Genomic DNA, 25,395 nt, shown 5'->3' with positions numbered 1-25,395 from the left:
TGAACTTGTTCTTTAACACCTTGGCAAAGTCTCTCACATCCTCTCCTGACGTCGTCTGAAGAAAAAGATCACAAAAAGTCTTTCACTTTTGGAATAAAACTCTCTTAATGTAATGCAAATAAATAAATATGCGCTGGAGATCACACAATGACCCAAATCAACTTACCGGTGTGCAATATTCAACCATAGGGTACTGCATCTTGTGACCTTTGGCCACTCTGCCAGAAAAGAAGCAGCTTTGGCAGATATCATAGTTAAAGTGCTTTAAACTTCGGTACCTGTAGAGATCAGACGCAAACAATGACATCAAGTTTAAAGTCGTTGGTAAAACACTCAAAACTTCACATGAAGAGACATGCAAGACAGATCTTATATCTGAAAGGTGTAGTTGCGTGTTGATCCTCCAGGTGGAGCTGTTACCTCCTTTAACCTGCTCTCAATACTCAGCATTTTACAAACATTTTCATAATGTTCTTCTAATTACAAAGCAATCATTGTTTACCAACCTAGCCGTTACGCTACATTCTAAAGTTTGGTGTGGGAAAATGTATACTTTTCTTAGCAAATACGCATGTAATTGATCAATAGTGAAAGACATTCGTAATGAAACTAAGAAATATGTATAACAAAAAAGTGCTGTTCATTAAAGAATTAAGCAGCACAACTTTTTTCAACTATGATAAGAAGAAATGAGAAAAAAATCATAATTTTTTCACAATTTGTCGTCACAGCAATCAATTGCATTTTAATTACAACGATGCTGTTTTTTTACCCATAGACTTATGAGCATAAAAGATTAAAAAAATGTTGATGTTAGTTTCAGTTTGTTAGTTTTAAGGATATCTACTAGCTAGTGTGCAACAAAAAAAGTGACAATGTTTGGAAACTGATATAATCAGGGCTTGACAATAACACCACCAGCCCACCAAATGCAGGTAGATTTCAGCTGTGGCAGGTTAGAGAGCCGCTCTCACTAGCAACTCTGGCTGGTTGAAATTTTTTTAAAGTTTTAGTTAATCGAGAAGCAGCATGACTGAAAAAATAACTGTTCGTACGAACAAAAGAAAGCAGGTGAATACCAAATGAGAGGTGAGACACATTCTTTCTTCACTAACTGATGAGGGATTTAGTATCGCACGCATGGGTAATGTGAATCTCTCTAGTGTTTATAAAGCTTGCGCGCTACCATTTCCTTGCGCGAAGCAACGTGCCTGCAAACGCAATCGCTTTTCTTTGAAATAGACTGGACAAAAATTATGCTCGTGCACCCACAGTCCTGCTGTTTTCAAGAGCTCCAGATTCTTTTTAAAACGTCTTTTGTAAGCAGCAGCAGTTGCCACTTTCGCTTTTTACCCTTGTTAGAACAGATCATTAATCGGTCTAACGTTAACACGTGATCATGCTTTCATTAATCGCACATGTTTTTCACCTGCTTCTTGTGCTTAGTTATTTTTTTATTTAAGGTTTGATTATCATCCTTACAATCACATTGATTTAATAGGAGATAGATTTAGATATATGACAATAATTCTTTTTAAAATTTATTTTTTTTGTACACAGCTATATTTAGCTTGTTTTGAATTTTTTTATTAGTTTAAAATTTGTAATAGTAGGAAATAAGAAAAATGAGAAATAATTAGTTGTAATATTGAAAAACTACTAGCCACACTGGCTGGTGATGAAAAAAGTTAATGTCAAGCCCTGAATATAAACATCTAAAGCTTTTGTCACTTCTGCCTAAATGGATCAATCATTATTTCCACCTCACTTCATACTTCCGTTTCTCATCAAATCTTGACCAATCAAATGCTCTCTAGTTTCTGACAAGCCCCGCCCCATTCAAGACACTTCTCATTTGCTTTTCGTTTGATGCACTTGAGCTCAACCACTCTCGCTGGCAGAGCAGTGATAAAAACATAACACTATTAGCTGTTTTTTTTAAAAGGGGAGGAGCTACACTATGTCCCACCCTCTCTTTAGGTTTCTGTTAAGATTACGTCAAACATGGAATAAAAAAAATGCACATTTCAAAGCACTTCATGGGACAATTGTAAATTGTGTAAGTCTGATTGATTTGTTTATTACTTTTTGTGGTCATGTTCCTTTATGACCACGTTTGCTTGTTAATATATGCCACTGATATTGTGCAAAATGTACCGATGCACATTATTATCAAGAAAAAAAAAAGTTTATTTTTAACAGAAAAACATCTTTCCAACAAATAACTTTCCTGCTTATGTAACTAGAGCCACAGGGACGAAACACATATTACAGTGTCAAACTACAATCCATGACTGCAATGAACAAAACAAGCAAAAATGTTTGCCAAAATATTTCTCACCACAAAAAAGTAATGAATAAAAAAACTGAAATAAAAAAGTGAAAATGTCTTCAGGACATTTTTGTCAGTTTGTGTGAATCTTTTTATTTTTTGTCTCATTAAAGTGCTAAAATGCAGCATAATGGAATTCAAGTATGCTTTAAATAAGGAAATTCAAGTGTTTTGTTCAGGACACAGAATTTGAATGGTGGCTCAATATATCTGGAAATATTTACAAAACGTTCCTAAAATGATTAATGAATATAAAGTTTATTAAATGAACTATAATATTACTAAGAGAATTTCAAATCTGTTCATGAATGACAACAGATGTGCAATTTCTCAGCCTAGAAAGTAGTGTTGTCACAATACTGGAATTCGATACACTTCGGTACTTAAATTTTAAAAACGTCCATTTCCCATGAACATTTGAGCGCTGTTGACCACGTTCTTAGACAGAGCTGATTTGCCATCATGTTCAAATGCTCAACAGAAATGACTGATTGGCCACAGATACAAGCAGATCTTCAAGGCTTTAAAACGCTCCATTGTCCCTGTATCTGTGGTAAACAGCGGTGAGTTCGCTGAACCAATGACCTTCACAGCCAATCACAACCATTTCTGTTGATCATGTGAACACAATGGCAAATCAGCACTGTTTATGGTGCATTCACACCAGATACATGTGAAGCATCAAGCGCAAGTGATTTACATGTTAAGTCAATAAAAAGATGCAAATCGACATCCAGCGGAGCGATTCGTACAAGTGAGGCAGTGAGAATAATACAATTGCATAAATGAAGCAGTGCGAGTTGAGCGTTTTGCGCATTTGATGCACTTAACGGGCAAATCACGAGTTGGAAAATCTGAACTTCAGAGGACATTTGCGTTACGTCAGGAGAACCAATCACTGGACAACAGCTCATCAAACTTGGCTCAGCTCAGTCTGAAGCACAGCTGAAAGCTTACATCATGCAGGTACAGTTTCTGGGGAAATTCTGGAGACTCAGACACGGCGCGGAACAAATCTACGCTGTTTTCAGCCTTCCTAATGAACATAAAGCACAGCTGCTATCTCAAAAAAAATCCATGGTAGCCATTTAGCAACATAGCTAGAGTCACCAGGCAGACAGAAGCCCTGCCCATGATGCGAATCTATATCTATTGTGAGGTGAATTTGACATGTAAAAGCAGCAAGTAAACCCAAAATGTTCACGCGTCTATTTACGCGCAAATAGCGTGATTTATTCGCACATGCTACGTCTGGTGTGAAACACAGCATAAGAACATGCTCAACAGCGCTCAAATGTCAGCAGGAAATGGACGTTTTTAAAATTTCAGTACCGAATGTTATCGAACTCCAGTATCATGACAACACTACTAGAAAGATTTTTTTTTAAAAATCCAAATAAAAGTCAGTCAGACCTGAGCCAAAAAAAAAATGTATATGAAAAAAACAAAGCAAATAAAATCAGGAAGAAATAAGCACGGTCATGTTGCCTTTAAAGTGAAATATATATATAAAACTTTTAAAAGTATGTCTGTGTTCTCCCACCAATAAACCGTCTAACAGAAGAAAATGAACACAATGCTGCTTCAAACACAAAGTTAATCTTTTTCAATGTCTGCCTTGAAGTTTGGTGCAATGCTTAATAATGTACAAAAAAGTGCTGAGACTTTTAAAGCACTTGAGGCAAAAATCAGTCACTCTGAAAGAATAGTACTGAAGAAAAGGTCCATACCTGAAGCCAATAATAGGACATTCCTTACAAATGTTGCATTTAGCCTGGTTGCTTTGCTGTCTCAGCGGCCGCTACACGGTGAAGGACAGGAAGCCAAACCATCGACTGAGGTTCTAAACGCATCCAGTCCAGGAAGACTGAAGCCTCTAACTCCGGTTTGTTATTAGCCTTCAAATCAGAGCAAAAGAAAACAGTTAACTGATGAAAAGCTGAAACATACTGTGACTAGTGATGATCCTAATTTTGATTCTGATTATAGATTTCTACAGATTTAAATAGTGATTGTCAAATTTTATTTAAACAATTCATTTTAACTGATCATAAAGATAATAATTTCGATTAAATTGTATAAGTTCAATACATAACATTAAAAGAATCCATGATTTGACTTTAGTTTAGAGTAGTTGGTGGTTCATTTCACTGTGATGACCTCTGATAAATCAGAGACTAAAGGCTGATTTATACTTCTGCGTCAAGTGATCACCGTGACCCACAGCACATGTGAAAGTGGGAAAAACTGTTTATAAAAATACCTATGTACATGTGGACATGACCTCAATCTAATATCAAGATTGGTAAGGCTTCTGCCAGTGAATTTTTCAAACTCAACCATAGTCCATAAACTAAAATCAACAGAAGCCCAAGTACACAGAATGAAGCCCATCTATATAACATTAAGTACAGATGTTGATTTTAGCTATAGATAGAGGTTTTTCACAGATGAAGTAAAAAACAAACAAAAAGAAAAAAACATCCTGCTCATTTTGTCCAACATTTAAATCCTACAACTCCAAGCGAATTGCCTAAACATGAGCTAGGATGGAAAACTGTCCAAACACAAATTTCCATACAGTCCTCTTATGTAACGCTGAAAGCATCAGGGAATCATGGAAATATGAAATGAGCAAAGGTCAACATATCAAATTTGTTCAAGTTAATGCAGAATCTTATGCTTTTGCGTGGGTGTTCGGTCATTCCTGTGTGGCACAGCTCTGTTTACACAATTTCTGGAATAAAAACATTGCAGTTCAGTATGTATGCAAGTCCATAACAGTAATTGGCTGAATTAAAAGAAACTAAACTAAAAAAAAAATGCCTGGTTGATAGATGCATCTCTAACTGTAGTGTAAAGTGCATTAACTTGTGAAAAACAGGGTTGCATTTAACACAGACTAACATTACGTGTAGAGAAATGCTAAAATAGTGTATATCTATACGGTAGCTTATTTGTTGATGAATGCAACAAGCCCATGGTTACTTACGAACTGAAAGCAGCTGCGCACACTGGGCTCAATATTGCTCCCTCCGAAAGACGCCACTTCACCAAGCTGCCTGGGGATCTGAATGGCATCGTGCAGGAGGAAGGCCGAGGCGTCGCTGGTCACAGAAGCCTGTGGCACTGGCCACCTCTCGAAATAAAACTACAAGAGGAAGTTATGAATATCATACATTTATATTTATTTCAACAGCAAATCAGCATGTTAGAATTATTTCCAAAGAATGACGTAACTGAAGTAGTGATGCCAAAATTTCAGTTTTGAAATCACAGGAATACACTGCATTTGAGTTTATATTTAAATATAAAAATACATCTTTTTAAATGTACTGTTTCTGTTGTACTTTGGACTTGGGTTGTCATGATACTAGAGTTGCATGGGTTACCGCTACTATGGTAGTATCGCGATACTATGGCTCCAAAACAGTGGTGGTGCCACAGTAATTTGTAAATGGTAGTATTGTCATTAATGGTAAAATAGATTATGTTGTATGTGGAAAAGTCACTAAAATCCTCACACGTTTGTGCAACAATAGACCATTTTATTTTAATAGTTTGTAGAGCCTTTTAGGTTGCACGTTTTTTGACGTTTCCAACGCACACCTGAATCGGTTCATTCTGTTCCTGTCAATATGATTTAGTAGCTACAAACAACTGCAACAATCTTTTAAAAAGAACGACTAACAAAATGAAATATTAATTACTTTAGATTCTTACCAGATAAGACAAAAAAAAAAAAAAAAAAACAATAGATGAAAAACCCAAAATAGCAACAGGAAACATTGAAACACTTTTTGACCACTTTGTATAGCCTAATTTTGTTGGAAAAATGCTCTTTTTGTAACAAATTCATTTGGTATAGTTTGTATCTTATTTCAATGTATTTTTGTTGTTCCGTTATTTACAAAATAAACAAAAAGAACTAATACATTTTAGGTGAAATATATTATATGCAAATAATACTTTTTTCAATAATAAGAGAATTACAAATTAAATTCAAGTAGACCTATTATAACATCTGAAATATAGTACCCTTCATGATACTGGAATTCGATACCAATCGGTACTGAAATTTTAAAAACCTCCAAACATTTGAGCGCTGTGGAACAAGTTCTTAAACAAGCGCCGATTTGCCATTGTGTTCACGTGCTCAACAGAAATTATTGTGGCCGTGAAGGTCATCGGCTCACCGAACTCTCCGCTGTTTACTGAGTGTAACCACAGAAAACAGAGTTGTGCAAACAAAATGTGCATTAACGGCAGACTGCCAGCTTTTAATTTGGTGGTATTTACATCTTAATCAGGTGAATGGTGTAGGAATTATATCAGTTTGCGTATGTGCCTCCCACTTGTTAAGGGTCCAAAAGTAATTGGACAGAATAATAATTATAAATCGTTTCATGGGAGCCATTTTTGTGCAGTCTGACATGCTACAATCGTTCAGGATTATTAAAAATGGCACAGTGTGAGCGGGCCTTATGTCCAGGCTTGGTAAGCAGAAAAGCATTTTAACAAACATTTAAATTACTTTTTTTACATTTAGTGGCCAAACCTGTGGAATTATTACAATTATTATGTTACTAAAACAATTCAGTAAAACATGAACATTGTAAAATAATATTACATATAAAAATATCTATAATAAAATAAGAAATATATCAATCAATCAACCAATCAATCAATCAACCAATCAAAAGTGCTCAAGTAATATCTATTATTATCATCATCATCAATACTTTGCAATTAAACAAAAACTTTGCTTTTGTTTAATTGATTTTTGCTGCAAACAACTTATTTAAAATGAGTAGAAACATCACCATTTTTTTTTTGGAGGAAAACTTTGTTTTATGTTCAATCCACTTAGTTTTGCTAAATGAATTAACTCAGTTAACTTAATCTGTTTTTCCATCTATTCAGCATAGATGCGTTACATTGATCAAAAGGGAACTGAAATACCTGCAAAATAATCCTATTTGTAATCCTTTTTACGCTTTAAACAGCTTTAAATTCATAGTTTTTTTTAAGTCTTTACATCAGTGTTTCCTAACCCTGTTCCTGGAGGCACACCAACAGCACACATTTTGGATGTCTCTCTTATCTGACTCCTTCGTTTCAGGTTTTAGAGTCCCTTCTAATGCTGAAAATGTGTACTGTTGGTGTGCCATCAGGAACAGGGCTGGGAAACACTGCTTTACAACCAAAGTATCCTTAAAAAATACAAAGATTTCAGCAGCACAACTGGTTTAAATATTGATAAAAATAACCATTACTAGTTACCAAGCACCAATAATAACTGATAATAAGTGATTGATGTATTAGAATGATTTTGAAAGACCACCTAAAATGGTCATCTGTGTATTAAGCTTTGCTATCACGGGAATAAATAAAACTGCAATATAGGGAAAACATGGCCTTCAGTTTTACAGCACTTTTGTTTATATCATCACTGTGAACCGTTTTAACACACTTGTCAGAAATGTAAATGCCAGTGGTTGCTAGGAGTGTAAACATTTATTTTTCGAGCAGCTGTTGCACTATACTGTGTGCTGTATCCTCCGATTGAGCAAATTCCAAGGCTTTTCAGCAAAGTTAACAGCAGTGCTATTAGCAAATAAACAATAGCAACATACCACATGACACTACAAACACCTGAGAAAGCTGTAAACTGCTGCTAGTAGTACAGTTCTGGAAACCCAATGAAATTCCCCAGCTCTTATTACAGCTTACAGACACATAAGAACAGCAAAAGAAAACTTACATCTGTACTTATCTTCAAGGTGAGCTTTGCACAAAGAGATTATTCCTGTTTTGAAGGATAGGGTACGAATCTTCCCAGCTCGTCCTCTGCCGGAAAAAAATAAAGAAATAAATAAAATAACAAGGTGACAAATGACTAAAGCAAGACCATCAAATGCTCTTTTCTTTTTTATCTTTTGCAGATAAAAAGACAAGATCGGGAACAAAACATTCTCCCCGCATCATGGCTTGGTAAAATAAAGGTTTGCAATTTTAAAAACAAACAAACAAACTAAAAAGTTACGATTAAATCTTGGATATAAACAAGGATTTAAAAAAGAAGACATCAGAATAACAGAATAATAATAAAAATATCTTTAATAATGGGGCGGTACTGTGGCTCAGTGGTTAGCACTGTCGCCTCACAGCAAGAAGGTCGCTTGTTCGAGTCCCGGATGGACCAACTGGCATTTCTGTGTGGAGTTTGCATGTTCTCCCCCATGTTCTGATGGGTTTTCTACAGGTGCTCCGGTTTCCCCCACAGTCCAAAGACATGCGCTATAGGTGAATAGGATGAACTAAACTGGCCATAGTGTATGTGTGTGTGTGTGTGTGTGTGTGTGTGTGTGTGTGTGTGTGTGTGTGTGTGTGTAAATGCAAGAGTGTATGGGTGTTTCTAAGTACTGGATTGCTGCTCGAAGGGTCATCCGCAACATAAAACATATGCAGGAATAATTTGCGGTTCATTCCGCTGTGGCGATCCCTGATAAGGGACTACGCATGTAACATATAGCTGATTGCGCAGCCTCTCTATCTCTATTGGAGGAGTTAAAAACACTATAGTACTTACTACAAATCACTATAGTATATTTTCATGTGGGTGCCAGACAACTGAAAATAGATCTGTAACTTTTTTCTTGTTTTTTTTTTACCTTGGACATTTTTGTTAACATTTATTATTTGTTTAGTATATATACACGTTTTCACATTCTGATTCCAATGTCTAATTATTAAATTGTTAAAACGACTATAATTAAATGAAATATTGTTAAGAATAAAATATTATGTGTTCTTTGGAAGAGTGCGCTTGCACTATGATGCTATTATAATCTTAAAATGACAATAATATGGTTATTGCAAGAAATTTTGGTGCAATACATTGTACCACAAAAAATAGATCTCGTGACAGGCCTACATTTAACGCCTTTAATTGTCGTTTATAAGAGATTTATAAGGCATAAATAGTCCTCACTTTACATTTGGTCACAAAACTGCATGAAGTTGCGTTAATGAAGCATTTATTAACAAACAAATTAACTATTAAATATGCCTGAATAATAAGAATTATAAATGTTAATTTTAACAGTTTATTAATATTTACTAACTCATTCTGAATGATCTTAAAAAACAACCAACTATGCTTGAATAACTGGTTTGTAAATAATGCAATACTTAATTTAGTAATGAAAAATAAATCATTAACAGTATAAAACGTTCAATCAATAATCACATAAACGTGGTTATAAGTCAAGAATACAGCATTTGTATCTGCAGTTATACACTGCTTACTAACGTTTATTAATGTAGAGTTTATTAATCACTTCTAATATACTATTAAGCAATCTAAGACTTTTTTATTCATTAAATATCTTAAATATTTAAGACATAACTTTTAAATTGAAAACTTTTGAAGTTCCCGAAGGAACTCTGTTAAATGGATTTCTTCAGTGAAAAACACTATTTCGCAAGACAATCAAAGTAAAAGGACGGCCTGAATGAAAAAGCCTCCAATGTTTTTTTTCCCTCTATGTTTGCTTTGGGGGACAGACAGGGGTCTTCTGTGAAATCTACCACCTCCATGTACAAACACTGCATGATTTATGGCTTACTGTGGTCCTACAGAGAAACATGCTGAGAAGCAGCTCCTTGATTCTCTGACTCAGATCTTCTAATATTTAAAGGATTTGTTCACCCCAATTTTACAATTTACTCACACTCATGTTTTTCAACCCCATCTGACCTCCTTTCGATCATGGAACACATGTAGTCACGCACAAAAAAAAAGAAAGTGCTGCCAGTACATTTTCAAAATTTCACCTTTGCCTTTTACAGAGAAAGTAATGTCAATATTCCAAAAGGACAGAAGGGCAAGTAAATGATAACAGAATTTTAATTTCTGAGTGAACTATCCCATGAACGTTTTAAAGGACGCCTATCATGCAAAATCAATTGCGGCTGGAAGGGCATCCACTGCGTAAAACATATGCTGGAATAGTGGACGGTTCATTTGCTGTGGCGAACGCTGATAAATAAGGGACTTAGCCAAAGGAAAATAAATGAATGAATGAATCCAAGGGAGGTTTCATTAAATGAGCTTACCATAATGTGTATGCTACCACTTACTTTAGGTCAAAAACCATGTGATCTGCACAGCAAGACTCAATCAAAAAGCATCTTAGCAGAGAATTTATCTGGACAAGTCGACTAGTCTGTGCAACCCTGGTCTATCCCTACATTCATCCTTGGTTATTAAACAAAATATCCCAAGAGTAGGCCAGGAGAACCAGCTTGTTTTCATTTAAAGGCACAGGCGCAAAAAACACCTTCTGACCCAAAAATAGACATTTTCAACAGGGTATAATAAATGATCTGATGGGCATTTCGGTTTGAAACATTACAGCCACATTCTGGAGACATAAAAGTCTTATTTTCACCTCTTGTAAAAAGACCAAAATGGGAGCCGTTTAAACAAGCAAAGCAACAATAATAAAATAACAGGTCAAACGTACGTATCGTAAACGTTGAGCAGCCAGTTGAGACACATGTCCACACAGAGAGGCACGTTGACCAGGCTGCTGTGCTGCTGCTCCAGACGGTCGTAGATGCTGGTCAGACAGTTGATCACCTGCACGATGTCCATGAACTGCTCATTCTGTTTGAGATTGTGCTGCTCAAAGGCTTCACAGGCTGCAGGCATGCTCAGAAGATCCACTGCGCACAGAGGAGAAAAGGGAAAAGTTGCTAAAGTGTTGAGTAGACTAGAAGGTGTATATGCTGTTTTAAGAGAGTTCTTGTTGGTTGCCAGAGATAAACTAGCAGGAGATGATATGTAATGTGATATAGACAAAAATGTAATTTATTTGATAACGATTAAGCAATATTTTGCTGAGTGTTTTTTTGTGTTGGATCTTTGGCTGATTTAGACCTGATATTTATTTATGTTTCAATGCTGTATAAGAAACATTGGCTATATTCATGGCAATACTTGTACTAAGTATTCCATAATATTTACAATCATAACTGTTTCTTAATGATGCATTACATAAAAAAAGCATACAAATAGCAACAACACTGATAAAAAGTCATCAATGATAAATATTCTAAAATTCCTCCAGAAGAGTCATTTTTTAAACACTCCTTTTCCTTAACATATTTCATGATAAAAATGTTCTCTAATACAATTACAAATGTCTATTTAGTGTTTTTCTCTAGGATTTTTTTCTCCAAGGATTTTTCTAGGAGTCTGTGGCGGCAGACTCGGTTGAGCCTTTTACACAGATCTACCAACTACCTATGGCGTTATTTCAATGGCAAATGTTGTGAGTACAGTATTACAAGTCGAGATCGCATTTATGTAATACGAGTATGCAAATCCTTTTTCTTGAGCACTTATTTCCTCTGTTCGTGTACAAAACTTCTTGTGCGCCTTCAAATATACGCTGCTCAGGTGCAGGTTTTCTCGTGCGCTTTCAAATAAATACTGCTGAAGTGTGATTTAGTGCATTTATGTAGAGAGTATGTCTCCAACATTTATTAGATTGACTAGGAATATTTATGAATGTCTCCAATATACCTACAGAGCGGCATTATTGCGTCCTGAAGTAAAGTGAAACAGCCATAAAGTCCAGCAAGATAAAGTCATCTATACATTTTAAAGTATTATAAAGCATTATCTATAAAGTATAATTATGGAAACTGTGTTCATCTTAACTGAAAGCTATGCTGTTTGCTGGCCTCACGCATCTGTCAGTCAGTCAGTCAGTCAGTCAGCATGTCACCTTAAAGGGTTAAACAAATAATGCACAGCACTACGGTTACAGAAAAGTTTGCGCTGTTATAATTCACTTACCTTTTAACACATTTTGGTGCAATTATAACCTTCTATTAAGAAAACAACGACTGAATGTTTTGATTGAGTAGTAATGTAGCAGTGGTGGGGTGAATTTGGGTGTGGCGCCCCGGAAGAATGAATGTAGTGGAAACCATTATATTAAATATAAATATAATATTCTACTAAAATATGTTTTATAGTCCAAATATTTTTACACAAGTGAAAAATAGGTTTGTTTAGACCTGTTATAGATAAATGAATAATATTATTTGTCAATGACATTATTTCACTGATGGAAACTAGACAAATTAAATAAATAAATAAATAAATAAATAAATAAATAAATAAATAAAATAAGTTTTAAATGAAAAAAACGTGACAAAAATGTACTGACGTTTTCATCAATGAAGAGGAAAATTTGTTAAACCATCCAATCAGAAAGAATCTACTGTGTTTAAGCCATAGTTATTTACATTAGATGTTGCCTACGGTACTGTTGTCTATTGGAAGGAATGCGTCAATAGAGCCGCCATTTTAGTACAGCATAGCGCTCCTTTGAAATGAATGTGGGACCAAGGTGCAGTGGATGACTGGCGATCCAAAGCCCGAGATATATACGCATATATAGCCTACATATATCTATGATCAGGAGTTTTCCCGGAGGTCAGCATGCAAATTTTTATTTTTAAATTACGAAAATTATCATTTTACATCACTTTTCTACATCGATGGCTTAGTAGCCGCACGGGCATTGCGACAAAGATCATGTATTTATGTGCATGGAAATGTATTATCTCCCTTACTGTTAAATTTGATCTAATCTGTGTCCTGAAACACACACCTCCTCTCCTGCTTTCACTTGTTATTTTAATGGAGTGAGCGATTCGTTTGTGAATGAATCTCCGTTATGAATGACTTGTTTACTCAGCCGACTATAATACAAGTTTCTAGCACCGCAGCATCTTGTTGTCATATTTCATTTGTTTGCTGATTTTATTTAACAAAACTAGCATAAGCCTAGTATTTAAGTGCGGGTTGGGTGCTACTTTGCTCTATGGTCAGTGCAGTAAGAGACTGTATTATTATCAATACTTGTTTAGCACAAAAGTTGTAACGTACAAAATCATAAAAAACTAAATCTTACCTATGAAATGTTCTATTTTTGTGCTTTGTTTTGTTTGTTTGCTAGTTACTACACCCGTACACAGCGCTAAAGTCCAGCATCTTCACATTGGCACTAATCTTGACTAGTGCGGCTAAATGACATTTGTCCTGGAAACACTGTAGAAATGTGGCAGGGCTATTGATGCATGCTCAGGCTCCGTATGCAATATCTAGTGTATATATCTAAGTGTTTAAGCAAGGTGATCAGCGGACATTTGAATTGTAGCCAATACAGATCTACCTGGCAGGAAATAAACAATCATTGGCTGCATGCCTGAATAAATGTCCAAAAATGTCAATATGTGAGGAACAAAAGCTAAGAGCAGGTAAAAAAAATCTGAAGCACACTTGAAGCGCACTTATGGGATGGCGCAATATACTTCTTTTTTAGCACAGACGTTAAAATGCTTTCAGTCATGTTTACTGAAGTGATCTTCAACTACTTTTCCTAAAAACGAACTCCACTGGAATGTAAAGCAAATACAGTACTTAAAAATTAAAATATACATAACTTGGCTAGAATTACAATGTTAACAAACAGGAAAGTATCATTCATTCAAAGCATCACATAGCAATTTGAAGTATCATTTAGCTCACAAGGGTTAGCAATTTGCTAACCGCAATAATCACTACTGTTTGCTTTAGCAACTTAGCAAGCCCTGTAGTGTAATCAAATGTCAAAGAACTCAGTCATTTTAAACAGCTTTTTTAATAATCATTGTTAATATTATTCACAACTTACAATGAAATCTGACAGAGAAAGCTAACTTTTAGCTAACAGAAAGCTAACTGCTAACTTCTTCCATTTTACAAGCAGTTTCTCCGACTTGCTTTTAGACAATAGTAGAAATATCTGGTAACACTTCATAATAACTACACATTATAAATCATTTATTAAGCATTAGCAAATAGTTAATGTATTATTTGTTAAGCATTAACTCTACATTAATTGACGTTAGTAAGCAGTTCATAACTAAATCTACAAATGCTGTATTCTTTACTTAGCACATGTATAATGAGTGTATTTTCATACTTTGTTAATGATGGATGTCTTGTAATGTAGCTAATGCTTAACAAATATTGAATTAACTATTGCTAATGCTTAATAAAGGATTCAAAGTGTGTAGCTATTATAAAGCATCACCAAATATTATTGGTTTAGCATTATTTTAGCCATTTAGAAAGCCAACATAAAACGTAACTGGTGTGGACTTACAGCAGAGGGCTTTCTGCATTCGTCTGAGCTTCATTGCCGTCCTGTATGCCGAGAACCGCACGTTGTTGAGATCCGCTGTTTTAGCGAGAGAAAATGTGACAAACGTTTTGTTAGTAAGCTGATCATGCAACATTCATTACTGTCACACAGTAAAGCCTCTCATCTCTGCATCTGACAATTTTTTAATTTTGATCTTATTTGTTAGGATCTGAAAAACAGGCGAGAAACATCCAGCTAGTTTCATCCAATTAGTTTCTCCATTATTACTCCATTGATCAAAACGGTTTCATCTAAAAATCTGACATTTTACTTAAGGGCAATTACACCACAACAGAGATTAAAACGTGAACGGTATAACATCTTCACAGCAGGTCTAGACAACGAGGCTATTAAATGGTATGTATTATTTGTATGTATGTCAATGTACTTCAAATTGTGATTTTAATGAAAATGTGATTTGATGAATCACAGTTTTATAGTCACTTTTGACAAGACTAGAGCATTAAATATACATTGATAAGATTTGCTTTAATGTTAATGAAGTCTCTAATGCTCAGCAAGGTTGCATTAATTATTCAAAACTGCATTAAAAAAAGTTACACTGTGAAATATTTTAATTTTGTAAATAAAAGACTTTTATTTGAATATTTTAAGCTATAATTTATTTCTGTGAAGGCAAAGATGAATTTACAGCAGTCATTAAATATCAAGAATCCTTCTAATATGCTAATCTGGTGCTTAAATAATATTTCTTATTACCACAGGAAAGAAAAAAAACTGTTGATTTATGTGATTTTATATATATATATATTATATATATATATATATATATATATATATATATATATATATATATATATAATATATATATATATATATATATATATATATAAATGGAAAACAAAGACCTACATTGAATCTAACCTTGGACCACAAGGTCCAAGAGTCAAGTTTTTTGAAACTGAGATTTATTCATCTGAAAGCAGAATAAATAAAACATTTGACCAAGATACAACTTGAAAATCTAGAATCTTAGGGTGCAAACAAAAATAAATAAATGAAACATTGCAAAAATCACCTGAAAAGTTGCCCAAGTTCTTAGCAATGCATAGTCTTAATCACAAATTAAATGTCGATATATTTTAAGCTAGGATATTTACAGAATGTTTTCAGAAAACATGATCTTTACTTAATATTCTAATGATTATTGGAATAAGACTAATACAAGACTTTTTGACTAATAAACAATGTATTGTTGGCTAAAAGAAACCTGTGCAACTTTTTTGAGTGGTACTGGTGCAAGCCACCAGCAAAATCCTAGTAGTGTATAATACACTCACCGCCCACTTTATTAGGTACTGCTTGTTAACGCAAATTTCTAATCAGCCAATCACATGGCAGCAACTCAATGCATTTAGGCATGTTGACATGGTCAAGAAGATCTGCTGCAGCTCAAACCGAGCATCAGAATGGGGGAGAAAGGTGATTTAAGTGATTTTGAACTTGGCATGTTTGTTGGTGCCAGATGGGCTGGTCTGAGCATTTCAGAAACTGCTGATCTACTGGGATTTTCACGCACAACCATCACTAGGGTTTACAGAAAATGGTCCAAAAAAGGAAAATATCCAGTAAGCGGCAGTTCTGTGGGCGCAAATATCTTGTTGATGCCAGAGGTCAGAGGAGAATGTCCAGACTGGTTCGAGCTGATAGAAAGATAACAGTAACTCAAATAAACCACTCGTTACAACCGAGGTATGCAGACGAGCATCTCTGAACACACAACACGCCCAACCTTGAGGCGGATGGGCTACAGCAGCAGAGTACCACACCGGGTGCCACTCCTGTCAGCTAAGAACAGGAAACTGAGGCTACAATTCGCACAGGCTCACCGAAATTAGACAATGGGAGATTGGAAAATGTTGCCTTGTCTGATGAGTCTCGATTTCTGCTGTGACATTCAGATGGTAGGGTCACAATTTGGCGTCAACAACATGAAAGCATGGATCCAACCTGCCTTGTATCAATGCTTCAGGCTGGTGGTGGTGGTAATGTAATGGTGTGGGGGATATTTTCTCGGCACAAGCCTACCTGAGTATTGTTGCTGACCATGTCCATCACTTTATGACCAGTGTACCCATCTTTTGATGGCTACTTCCGGCAGGATAACGTGCCATATCATAAAGCGTGAATCATCTCAGACTGGTTTCTTGAACATGACAATCAGTTCACTGTACTCAAATGGCCTCCACAGTCACCATATCTCAATCCAATAGAGCAGTTTTAGGATGTGGCGTAAGAGCAGATTCAAATCATGGATGTGCAGCCGACAAAATCTGCAGCAACTACATGATGCTATCTTGTCAATATGGACCAAAATCTCTGAGGAATATTTCCAGTACCTTGTTGAATCTATGCCACAAAGGATTAATGCAGTTCTGAAGGCAAAATTGGGTCGAACCCGGTACTTCTAAGGTGTACCTAATAAAGTGTCCGGCGAGTGTATACTCAATAGTATAAATATTCAGCACACATTCAAGATTCCACATAGTCAGATCTGAATCAAGCTTACCTAATGACTGGTAGAGTTCTGCCATCTTTGGGTGGTCCCAACATGTTGTTTGGGTCTGGTGACTAAAAAAAAAAAAAGAAGACATGATGGAATTCTGTAAACACGCATTATAACAAACACCCAAAGCTGCCAAAGGCTATGCAACATTCATAACAGTGTTTATGACTCATATTTACTGCTACGGTTCAATGTCATCCATCTCATGTAATATAGATTAAGACACAGTGATAAAGTGTTCTGGAAGAGCCTTGAGTCGTTTTACATCAAACAATAAATCTCTTGGAGTCCTCAAACTCAAGCTATAAACTGTTTTCTCCAAATAAAGGGCATCTTTAACAGATAGTGAAGAGCGTTTAATGCATCCATTAAAGCAGGACTATCCCAACAAAAAGCCAATACTATTTGTCAGTTGTGTAGCCTAGGATAACACATCTCTCTTTTAAAAGAGCAGCTCACTCAAAAGCTCTCGTCCTCGTGTTGATTTAAAACCGGTGTGAAATTATTTTCAGGAAGGCAGAATGTGAATTTTATAAGGATCTCCTAACCTGGCCATTATTTTGAGTATAATGGAAGGGAATGAGAAATGGGTTGTTCTTTTAAAAGACAGCAGGCACATTTTAAAATAGCAGTCCATTCAATGATTGCAATATATTCTTAGTGTTCAGAAACTATGCAATTGCTTTTTGTATTTGGTTATACACAAGTAAACCAACATGTATCTTGTTTTAAGCAACCTTGGAGTCCCATTTGTCTTTAGTGCTGAAAATAATGCTTTTTAAAAACATACCTTTTATGTAACATGTATAGGAATGCAATGATAATAGATTTTGGTTGTACAATTATAGTCTGAGAAATAATCACGGTAACATGTTTATTGCGATTATTATACATTCATTAATACCAAAACAATACTCCTTATGTTATCAAGTTTTATTTATTGCTGCTCAGTAACAAAATATTAATAATAAAACAAACAATAGTTCATATCTCTTTAAACTTAAAAGTAAGTGAAGAAAGTTTTTGGCATTTAAACATAAGTAATAATTTTATACTGAAAATAAATGACAGTACACAGAATAAATAAATCCAAAAATAAATAAATAATATATATATATAAATATATAAGTCTAATGTAAAGAAGTATTTGTCCAATGTAAATCTAAGCTACATATTATCTAGTATTTCCCTTTTAAAGAGAGCAAATGTAGTCAAAGGCTGCAATGACAAAATGCAGTTAGCCGGATCTCTAATAAAATGTAGTTGTACTGACCAATAAAAAGTCACAAAATTCAACCATTTACTCACTGTCTGCAGTGTACATCTAAAATACATATACATCCAAAAATGAAGAATCTGTCATTATTTTTCGCCCTCATGTTGTTCCAAATTTGTGTAGTTTTTCCCTTAAGTGTTTAGGGATGCAACGATTAATTGATTTCACTATTAACCACGCTATAATTCGTCAATTAATCGTAAAGGCTTCTCAACACCGCATTTCTGCATGGAACACAACTGCTGCAACTAAAAGTTATGCCAACTAGGCGCTAGTTTTAAGTTGTTTGTTTATTTAATGCAACAATGCAACACTGTGTTTCTGCATGAAACAAAACTGCTGCAAAAACAAAGTTATGCTAACTGGGCACTTGTCTAAAGTTGTTTGTTTTATTAAACGCAACGAAACACAACACTGCGTTTCTGCACGCAACAAAACTGCTGAAACTAAACAAAGTTAGGCTAACTGGGCACTAGTTTAAAGTTGTTTGTTTATGCCAACTGGGCACTAGTTTGTTTAAATAGTTTTATTATATTATTATTATTATTATTATTATTATTAATTTTTTGTGCTGTATTAATTGGTAACCACATCACTTTTGATCAATACATTTGAGATTTGTGAACAGCCCTTGGTTAATAACCCCAGCCATAGTTAAAATTAGCCTTTAATCCAGTGTGCATGTGTATTGTGACAAGCTAGCAACTAGCACCCAGTTAGCATAACTTTGTTTAGTTGCAGCAGTTTTGCTCCGTGCATAAACGGGTTTTGAGAACCCTTTACGATTAATTAACCGTGACAAATTAAATCGCAGTTAATAGGCAAATCGGTTAATCGTAGAATCCCTAAACATATAAAAGGAAAACTATTCAAATTTGGAACAACATGAGGGTGAAAAATGATGACAAATTCTTAATTCCTGGATGCAGACTGCGAGTAAATGGTTGAATTTTGTGACCTTTTTTTCTGTCAAAACAAGAAAATCTTGTTAGCGATCCCATTAACGCCATATCATTTTGCCAAAGTGATTAGTAACGCACCAATGTGGAACAAAAAAGCACTAAATGTTTGAACCATACATTACACAAGCCATTTTTCAGCTTGGTTAGAATAAAAAAAACCTGAGCTGCACAAGCTAGAGTGCATATGTATCACTTGACCAGTCATTTACAAGACCACAAAACAACAATTTTCAAGTCTGCAAGAGAGCTCTCCAATACAAACCACCAATTAAACTAGTTTGAAGCCAAATTTAACAGTGCTGTCATTCTCCAGAACACTGACATTAAAAACAGCTGAAACATTGTACACCAACATGGTTAGAAGGCTTTTTCTTATTAAAAAAATAAATAAATATAAAATAATAAAATAAAATCACCAAATACTATCACGCTTTTCCTGTAGAAACAGCGATAATAAATTATATAATATTTTTAATATTACATGTACAGCACAACCAAATCAGGTGTTTATGCCACTTAGCAGCACGGGTGCCAATGCTCTTAAATGTTAAGTTTATACTTCTGCATCGAGTGATCGGCGTGACCCACGGTGCATGCCTTGCGCGTAGTCGTGTATTTATACTTCTGCATGCTGTTTGTGTTGCTCTGCAATACCACTTCTGAAACGCTAGCTGGCAGTAGATTTTTAAGTTCCTCTGTGTCGTGTTTCTTCATAGGTGTTTTTTTAACGCTACCTTAACGTACAAGTAGCTAAAACTCACTCATTCAGAGGCGGGAACTGGTGGACGTGCAACAACTTTTATCATAAGGTAAACAAAAGCAACAGCTTACATCAAATGTTACTTTACAGGACTCGAAGCTTGTAAACACTTGCTCCAATAGATTCGCAAAGCTCTCAGTCCCGCCCACACTGCTCACAGCTAACAAGCTAACCAATCACAGAGCTTGCGCTACGCGTCGTTGCGATGTGTAGTTACATTTTTCAAGAGGTGCTAAAGCAATTGATGATTAGAGCGTCGTCATCAGCACTGGAGCAACGTGTGCGCTTCACACAGAAGTATAAATCAGTCTTTAATCTGGAGCCTTGTGTAGATAACTCTTTTTTATCCTTCAGGAATTCATTAAAGATCATTGTTCATAAAATTCAAGTCACCAACACTTTAAGACATATTTTTTTTTAATAAAAATACAGGTGACGTTAAATTTGTACCAATAATTTGAGGTATTGTGTTTGAGCATTATTTACCAACTTTATCTTTAATCCACATTGTCTGGAGTATTCATTTTGTTTTCCCTGCATGATTTTTATTATTAATGTGTAGAAACCCGTTGACTTGCATTAGCACCACAGATTCAGCTAAAATCATTATTAATCTTCTACTGAAGAACAACTTATCTAACAACTTTAATGGATATTCTGACATTTGGGTTATTTTAAGAGATGTATCCCTTTTAAAAACGTAGGACAAATGGAAATTTCCAGGTCTTAGTATGCATTTTCTGGACAATATAATCCATTTTTATTATTTTATTTTAACATTTTCATATTAAATTTAAACGAAAGTAAGAAAAGTAAGTAAAGAAGACGGGACAGACACTGTATTTTGGGTGTGTTCAAATCTCAAGCTGATGGAGCTTAAACTGCCGAAATCTCCTCTGTGCCAAAAACTCATAATCACTTTGTCTGATACTTTACATGAATACACATTTAAAGTGCTTTATTTAAATCCTGCTTCTGACCATGGGAATCATTCCGAGCATCTAAGTTATTGTTCTGGGTCCTCTTCATTTGAATCTTAAAGCAGCGAGTTTACATTTCAGCATTCACAACAGTGGCTGTTTTGTTACAAGGGCTCTAAATGAATCCATTAGTGGAAATGCAATTTACACTACTGAGATGCCTTGTTTTGAAGTGTTGCTATGGGCCAGAATGTTTTTGTGATTTTGGGCTTAAGCCAGCTAAGTGGCTGTGCTGAATTCTAATAAGGTGGAGAAACTTCAAAACTATAAATTATACCCAGACCCTACAGTGTTTTTAGTAGAGGAAAAACAGACTGAGGTTTCAACCATCAACGAAAATTAGATGAAAGTGAACTTTCATGCAGTGTTTTCCAGAAGAAAAGATTCTGAAGAGAGAAAAAAAAGAGCAGTCGAAATGAAAATATGAAGGAAGATTTTAAAAAGGGCACAAGAAAACATCAGTGTCTCTGAAATGCAAACAATATGAGGTTGGCGGAACCACTTTCACACTTGGACCACTAAGGGCGTACTCACACTAGCTAAAGTTGCCTTGAATTATGTCGAAGTGCGATTGTCCCCCCTTTCCTCTCCCCCGATGGCCTGCACTCACACTGCATCTTTACCTTCCGATCCTGAGCATGCTTACATCATAGATAATGCGACTGTTCAGTTTAACAGGAAGAGAAGCACTCTCGCTCAGCACAGTGGAGATTGCTTTCGTTATATTGTTTTGTATTATTTTTAGTCGTTTGATATGCAGTGACACACAGTCAAATATTTTGCCGAACAGATCCAGCACTTTTGACCCTCATAAATGTTCATAAAGCCCTCGTGCTGCAGGGATTAAGAGGTTTGCTGAAGGAGGAGCTTGCATCTTTAATAAACTATGACACTTCATGTTTATTGAAAAGTAAGCATAATTAATAAATCCATATGAAATAGTTCCTTAAAAGTCACGCCATGTCTTCAGTTTCGCGCTCAGGCGCGCTTTACACTCACGTTACAAGCGTACCACGCCAAAGCCCAACTAAACTGCACTTTGTAACACCTCTTTCAACTGGGCCAGCTAACTGAACAGCACCGTTTCGATGCACTTACACTTTACAAATGAACCGGGAAACACGCCTGGGCACAGTTCGGATAGCATAGTGTAGTCGTCGGCAGCTAGCTCTCTGCAACATGGTGGCCCACTGAAGCTAAGCAGGGCTGCGCCCAGTCAGTACCTGGATGAGAGACCAAATAGGAAAGCAAGGTTGCTGCTGGAAGTGGTGTTAGTGAGGCCAGCAGAGGGCGCTCAACATGCGGTCTGTGTGGATCCTAATGCCCCAGTATAGTGAAGGGGACTCTATACTGCTCAGTGAGTGCCGTCTTTCGGATGAGATGTTAAACTGAGGTCCTGACTCTCTGTGGTCTAAAAATTATTTAACTCATTTAATGAAATTGTACTCATATCGCAATATATCGCAGAATAGAAAAATATCGCAATGTTAGATTTTTTATATCGTGCAGCCCTAATTAATAAAATATTTGATAAAACCTCCCCCAGATTACCTACTATGTCCTTCAAGATTCTGAAGTGCGCTATGGATATGTTTCTGTACTAAGAGGCAACAAAAGAAGATTTATAAATGGAAGTGATACAGCTGATGCTTGTAGGTTACAAGACTATAAAATCATGGAAAGCATACAGTTGAGGTCAGAATTATTAAACCCCCTGAATTTTAGCCCTCCCTGTTTATTTTTTTCCCCGGTTTCTGTTTAACAGAGAGACGATTTTTCAACACATTTCTAACCATAATAGTTTTAATAACACATTTCTAATAACTGATTTATTTTATCTTTGCCATGATGACAGTACATAATATTTTACTAAATATTTTTCAAGCCTTCTATACAGCTTAAAGTGACATTTAAAGGCTTAACTAGGTTGACAAGGTTAACTAGGCAGGATAGGGTAATTAGACAAGTTGTTGTATAATGATGGTTTGTTCTGTAGACTATTGGACAACCATATAGTTTAAAAGGGCTAATAATTTTGACCTTAAATGTTTTTTAAAACATAAAAACTGCTTTTATTCTAACCAAAATAAAACAAATAAGACTTTCCCCAGAAGAAAAAATATTATCAGTCATACTGTGAAAATTTTCTTGCTTGTGTTAAACATAGTTTGGGAATATTTTAAAAAGAAAAGAAATTCAAAGGAGGGCTAATAATTCTGACTTCAACTGTAGATTAATTCACAATATATGGAATATCCCTGTAGAATAATAACTTATTCAAGTATGAGTACATGCAGTTTCCAACCCTGCTACTGTACTGCAACAAACATATTATTATATACAACTGCAATTTAATTGGACCGTTTTCACTTAGAAAACATTTTAAAATGTCAACGTCAAAATAATGTTTTCATGCCAAAGCTGAATTTTCAGAAGCAAGTGCACACATGATTCTCATTGAATATGTTCAGCTGGCGACTGAGAAACATTTTATAGAATTATCGTTCTCAAAAAAAAAAAGTTGTACATAGCACAACCGAGCAGCATTTAATGCAAAACATTTTTATTTTAATTTAGGAAAGTTTTTAGAAGTATGAATAATTCTGACTGAAGATATATTACATTTGAATGGCAATTTAATTATTAATGAAAAACTGCTAAAATATGCACTGGCACAATAAAAGCTAATAAATTAAGTGCAATTAATTATAGAAATATATTTTTTCTTAAAATAGTTTGTATACATAATAAGTAATTTAAAGTCAGAATTATTGCCCCCCCCACCCCCCCCCTGAATTATTAGCCCCCCTGTTCAATTTCCGTTTAATAGAGAGATTTTTTCAACACATTTCTAAACATAAACAGTTTTATTAACTCATTTCTAATAACTGATTTTTTTATCTTTGCCATGATGACAGCACATAATATTTGACGAGATATTTTTCGAGACACTTCTATATAGCTTAAAGTGACATTTAAAGGCTTAACTAGGTTAATTAGGTTAACTATTAACTAGGCAGGTTAGGGTAATTAGGCAAGTTATTGTATAACGATGGTTTGTTCTGTAGACTATCGAAAAAATAGAGCTTAAAGGGGCTAATAATTTTGACCTTAAAATGTTTAAACTGTTTTTATTCTAGCCGAAATAAAATAAATAAGACTTTCTCCATAAGAAAAAATATCAGACACTCAGAAAATTTCCTTCCTCATTTGGGAAATATTAAAAAAAAAGGAAAAAAAATCATGTACAAATATTCAGGTACAAATTCATAGGGGGGCTAATAATTTTGACTTCAACTGTATATTATTCTTCTCTATTTAAAGAAGGGTGGTCTTCAGTGTCTAAAAGTTTAAAAAGCCCCAAACATGCACAGAATTTCTGGGCATCACAGCTATGCTTAGAGACACAGTCAGTAAGTGGCAGCGCCCTCTAGATTCAGGTAGTCTCAGTAGAGCATGCCAATGGCCTGATGGCAAATTTCCCACAGAGATCTCCATACCTGTACATCTCAAGGCAGTGCATGAGCGGAAGTACAGCAGTAATGTGGGTTTGGGCAAGAAAAAAAAGGAATGCCCACCTACATGCATGCCTGCCTGCATCTAACAGCACGGGTACCCCCACACACACACGCTTCACGCAGAAGCCTCTAATTGTGGTTCTGGGTTATGGTTGAACGCAAACGCAGCCATAAGTATGTGGTTAGAACCAAAACAGTGATCTTCTGTTTGCCATACTGTTAACTTGTGGGAAGCGCACGAATATGGAGCCTTTAAAGGCCAAGCCTTCTCATCAACATAAGGATTTCGATCAAATACAGCTTCAAAACATTAATGACAATATGAACAGCGCGTTGGGTTTATCGGCGTGCGTGCTGCAAGAAGGGCACAGCAGATGCATCAGAACTATCGATGTGTTTGGCATTAGAAAAAAAACAATTCAAGCGCTGAACTGGCATGTCGCTAAGACTCGGACATCCCCGGCTGCACGGGCTCCTTGTAAAAACCCGAACAAGCACCTGCTTAGGCTGTAATGAAAACGAGCAAGGAAAGAAGCTATACGGCAGATGGACGAATGCAAAACTCCTTCGGCGTCCTCTACTCGCCGACATTTATTCCTGTTAGCGCGTACTTACTTTCTCAAGTTCTCCCTCATCTCGCCTCCCAGCAAACGCCGAATCCAAAGTGTTTCTTTTTTTTAAATCCCGATGGCTCGATGTTGTTTGGGGGGCGAATCACCTCCGCGGTGTTCCCTCTCTACAGTGGAAATAGCATCCGACTTCCCTGCG

At 35.6% G+C, this 25,395-nt stretch overlaps 1 protein-coding gene across 1 annotated transcript in view; it reads right to left on the bottom strand.

Annotated features, from left to right (window-relative positions):
* The window catches only part of LOC130232255 (dystrophin-like), a 62,977-nt gene extending 37,582 nt beyond the window's left edge, over positions 1-25,395 (bottom strand). The window contains 11 exon segments of the mRNA XM_056462049.1: positions 1-55; positions 167-278; positions 4,063-4,112; positions 4,114-4,230; positions 5,325-5,423; positions 5,425-5,483; positions 8,097-8,182; positions 10,864-11,065; positions 14,566-14,640; positions 17,135-17,196; positions 25,243-25,395. Coding sequence (XP_056318024.1) covers positions 1-55; positions 167-278; positions 4,063-4,112; positions 4,114-4,230; positions 5,325-5,423; positions 5,425-5,483; positions 8,097-8,182; positions 10,864-11,065; positions 14,566-14,640; positions 17,135-17,196; positions 25,243-25,262 — 937 coding nt within the window. The 5' untranslated portion in view covers positions 25,263-25,395.

This window comes from Danio aesculapii, chromosome 1 (genome assembly GCF_903798145.1).
Source record: "Danio aesculapii chromosome 1, fDanAes4.1, whole genome shotgun sequence".
Lineage (NCBI taxonomy): Eukaryota > Metazoa > Chordata > Actinopteri > Cypriniformes > Danionidae > Danio > Danio aesculapii.
This window is presented reverse-complemented; position numbering and strand designations above follow the sequence as displayed.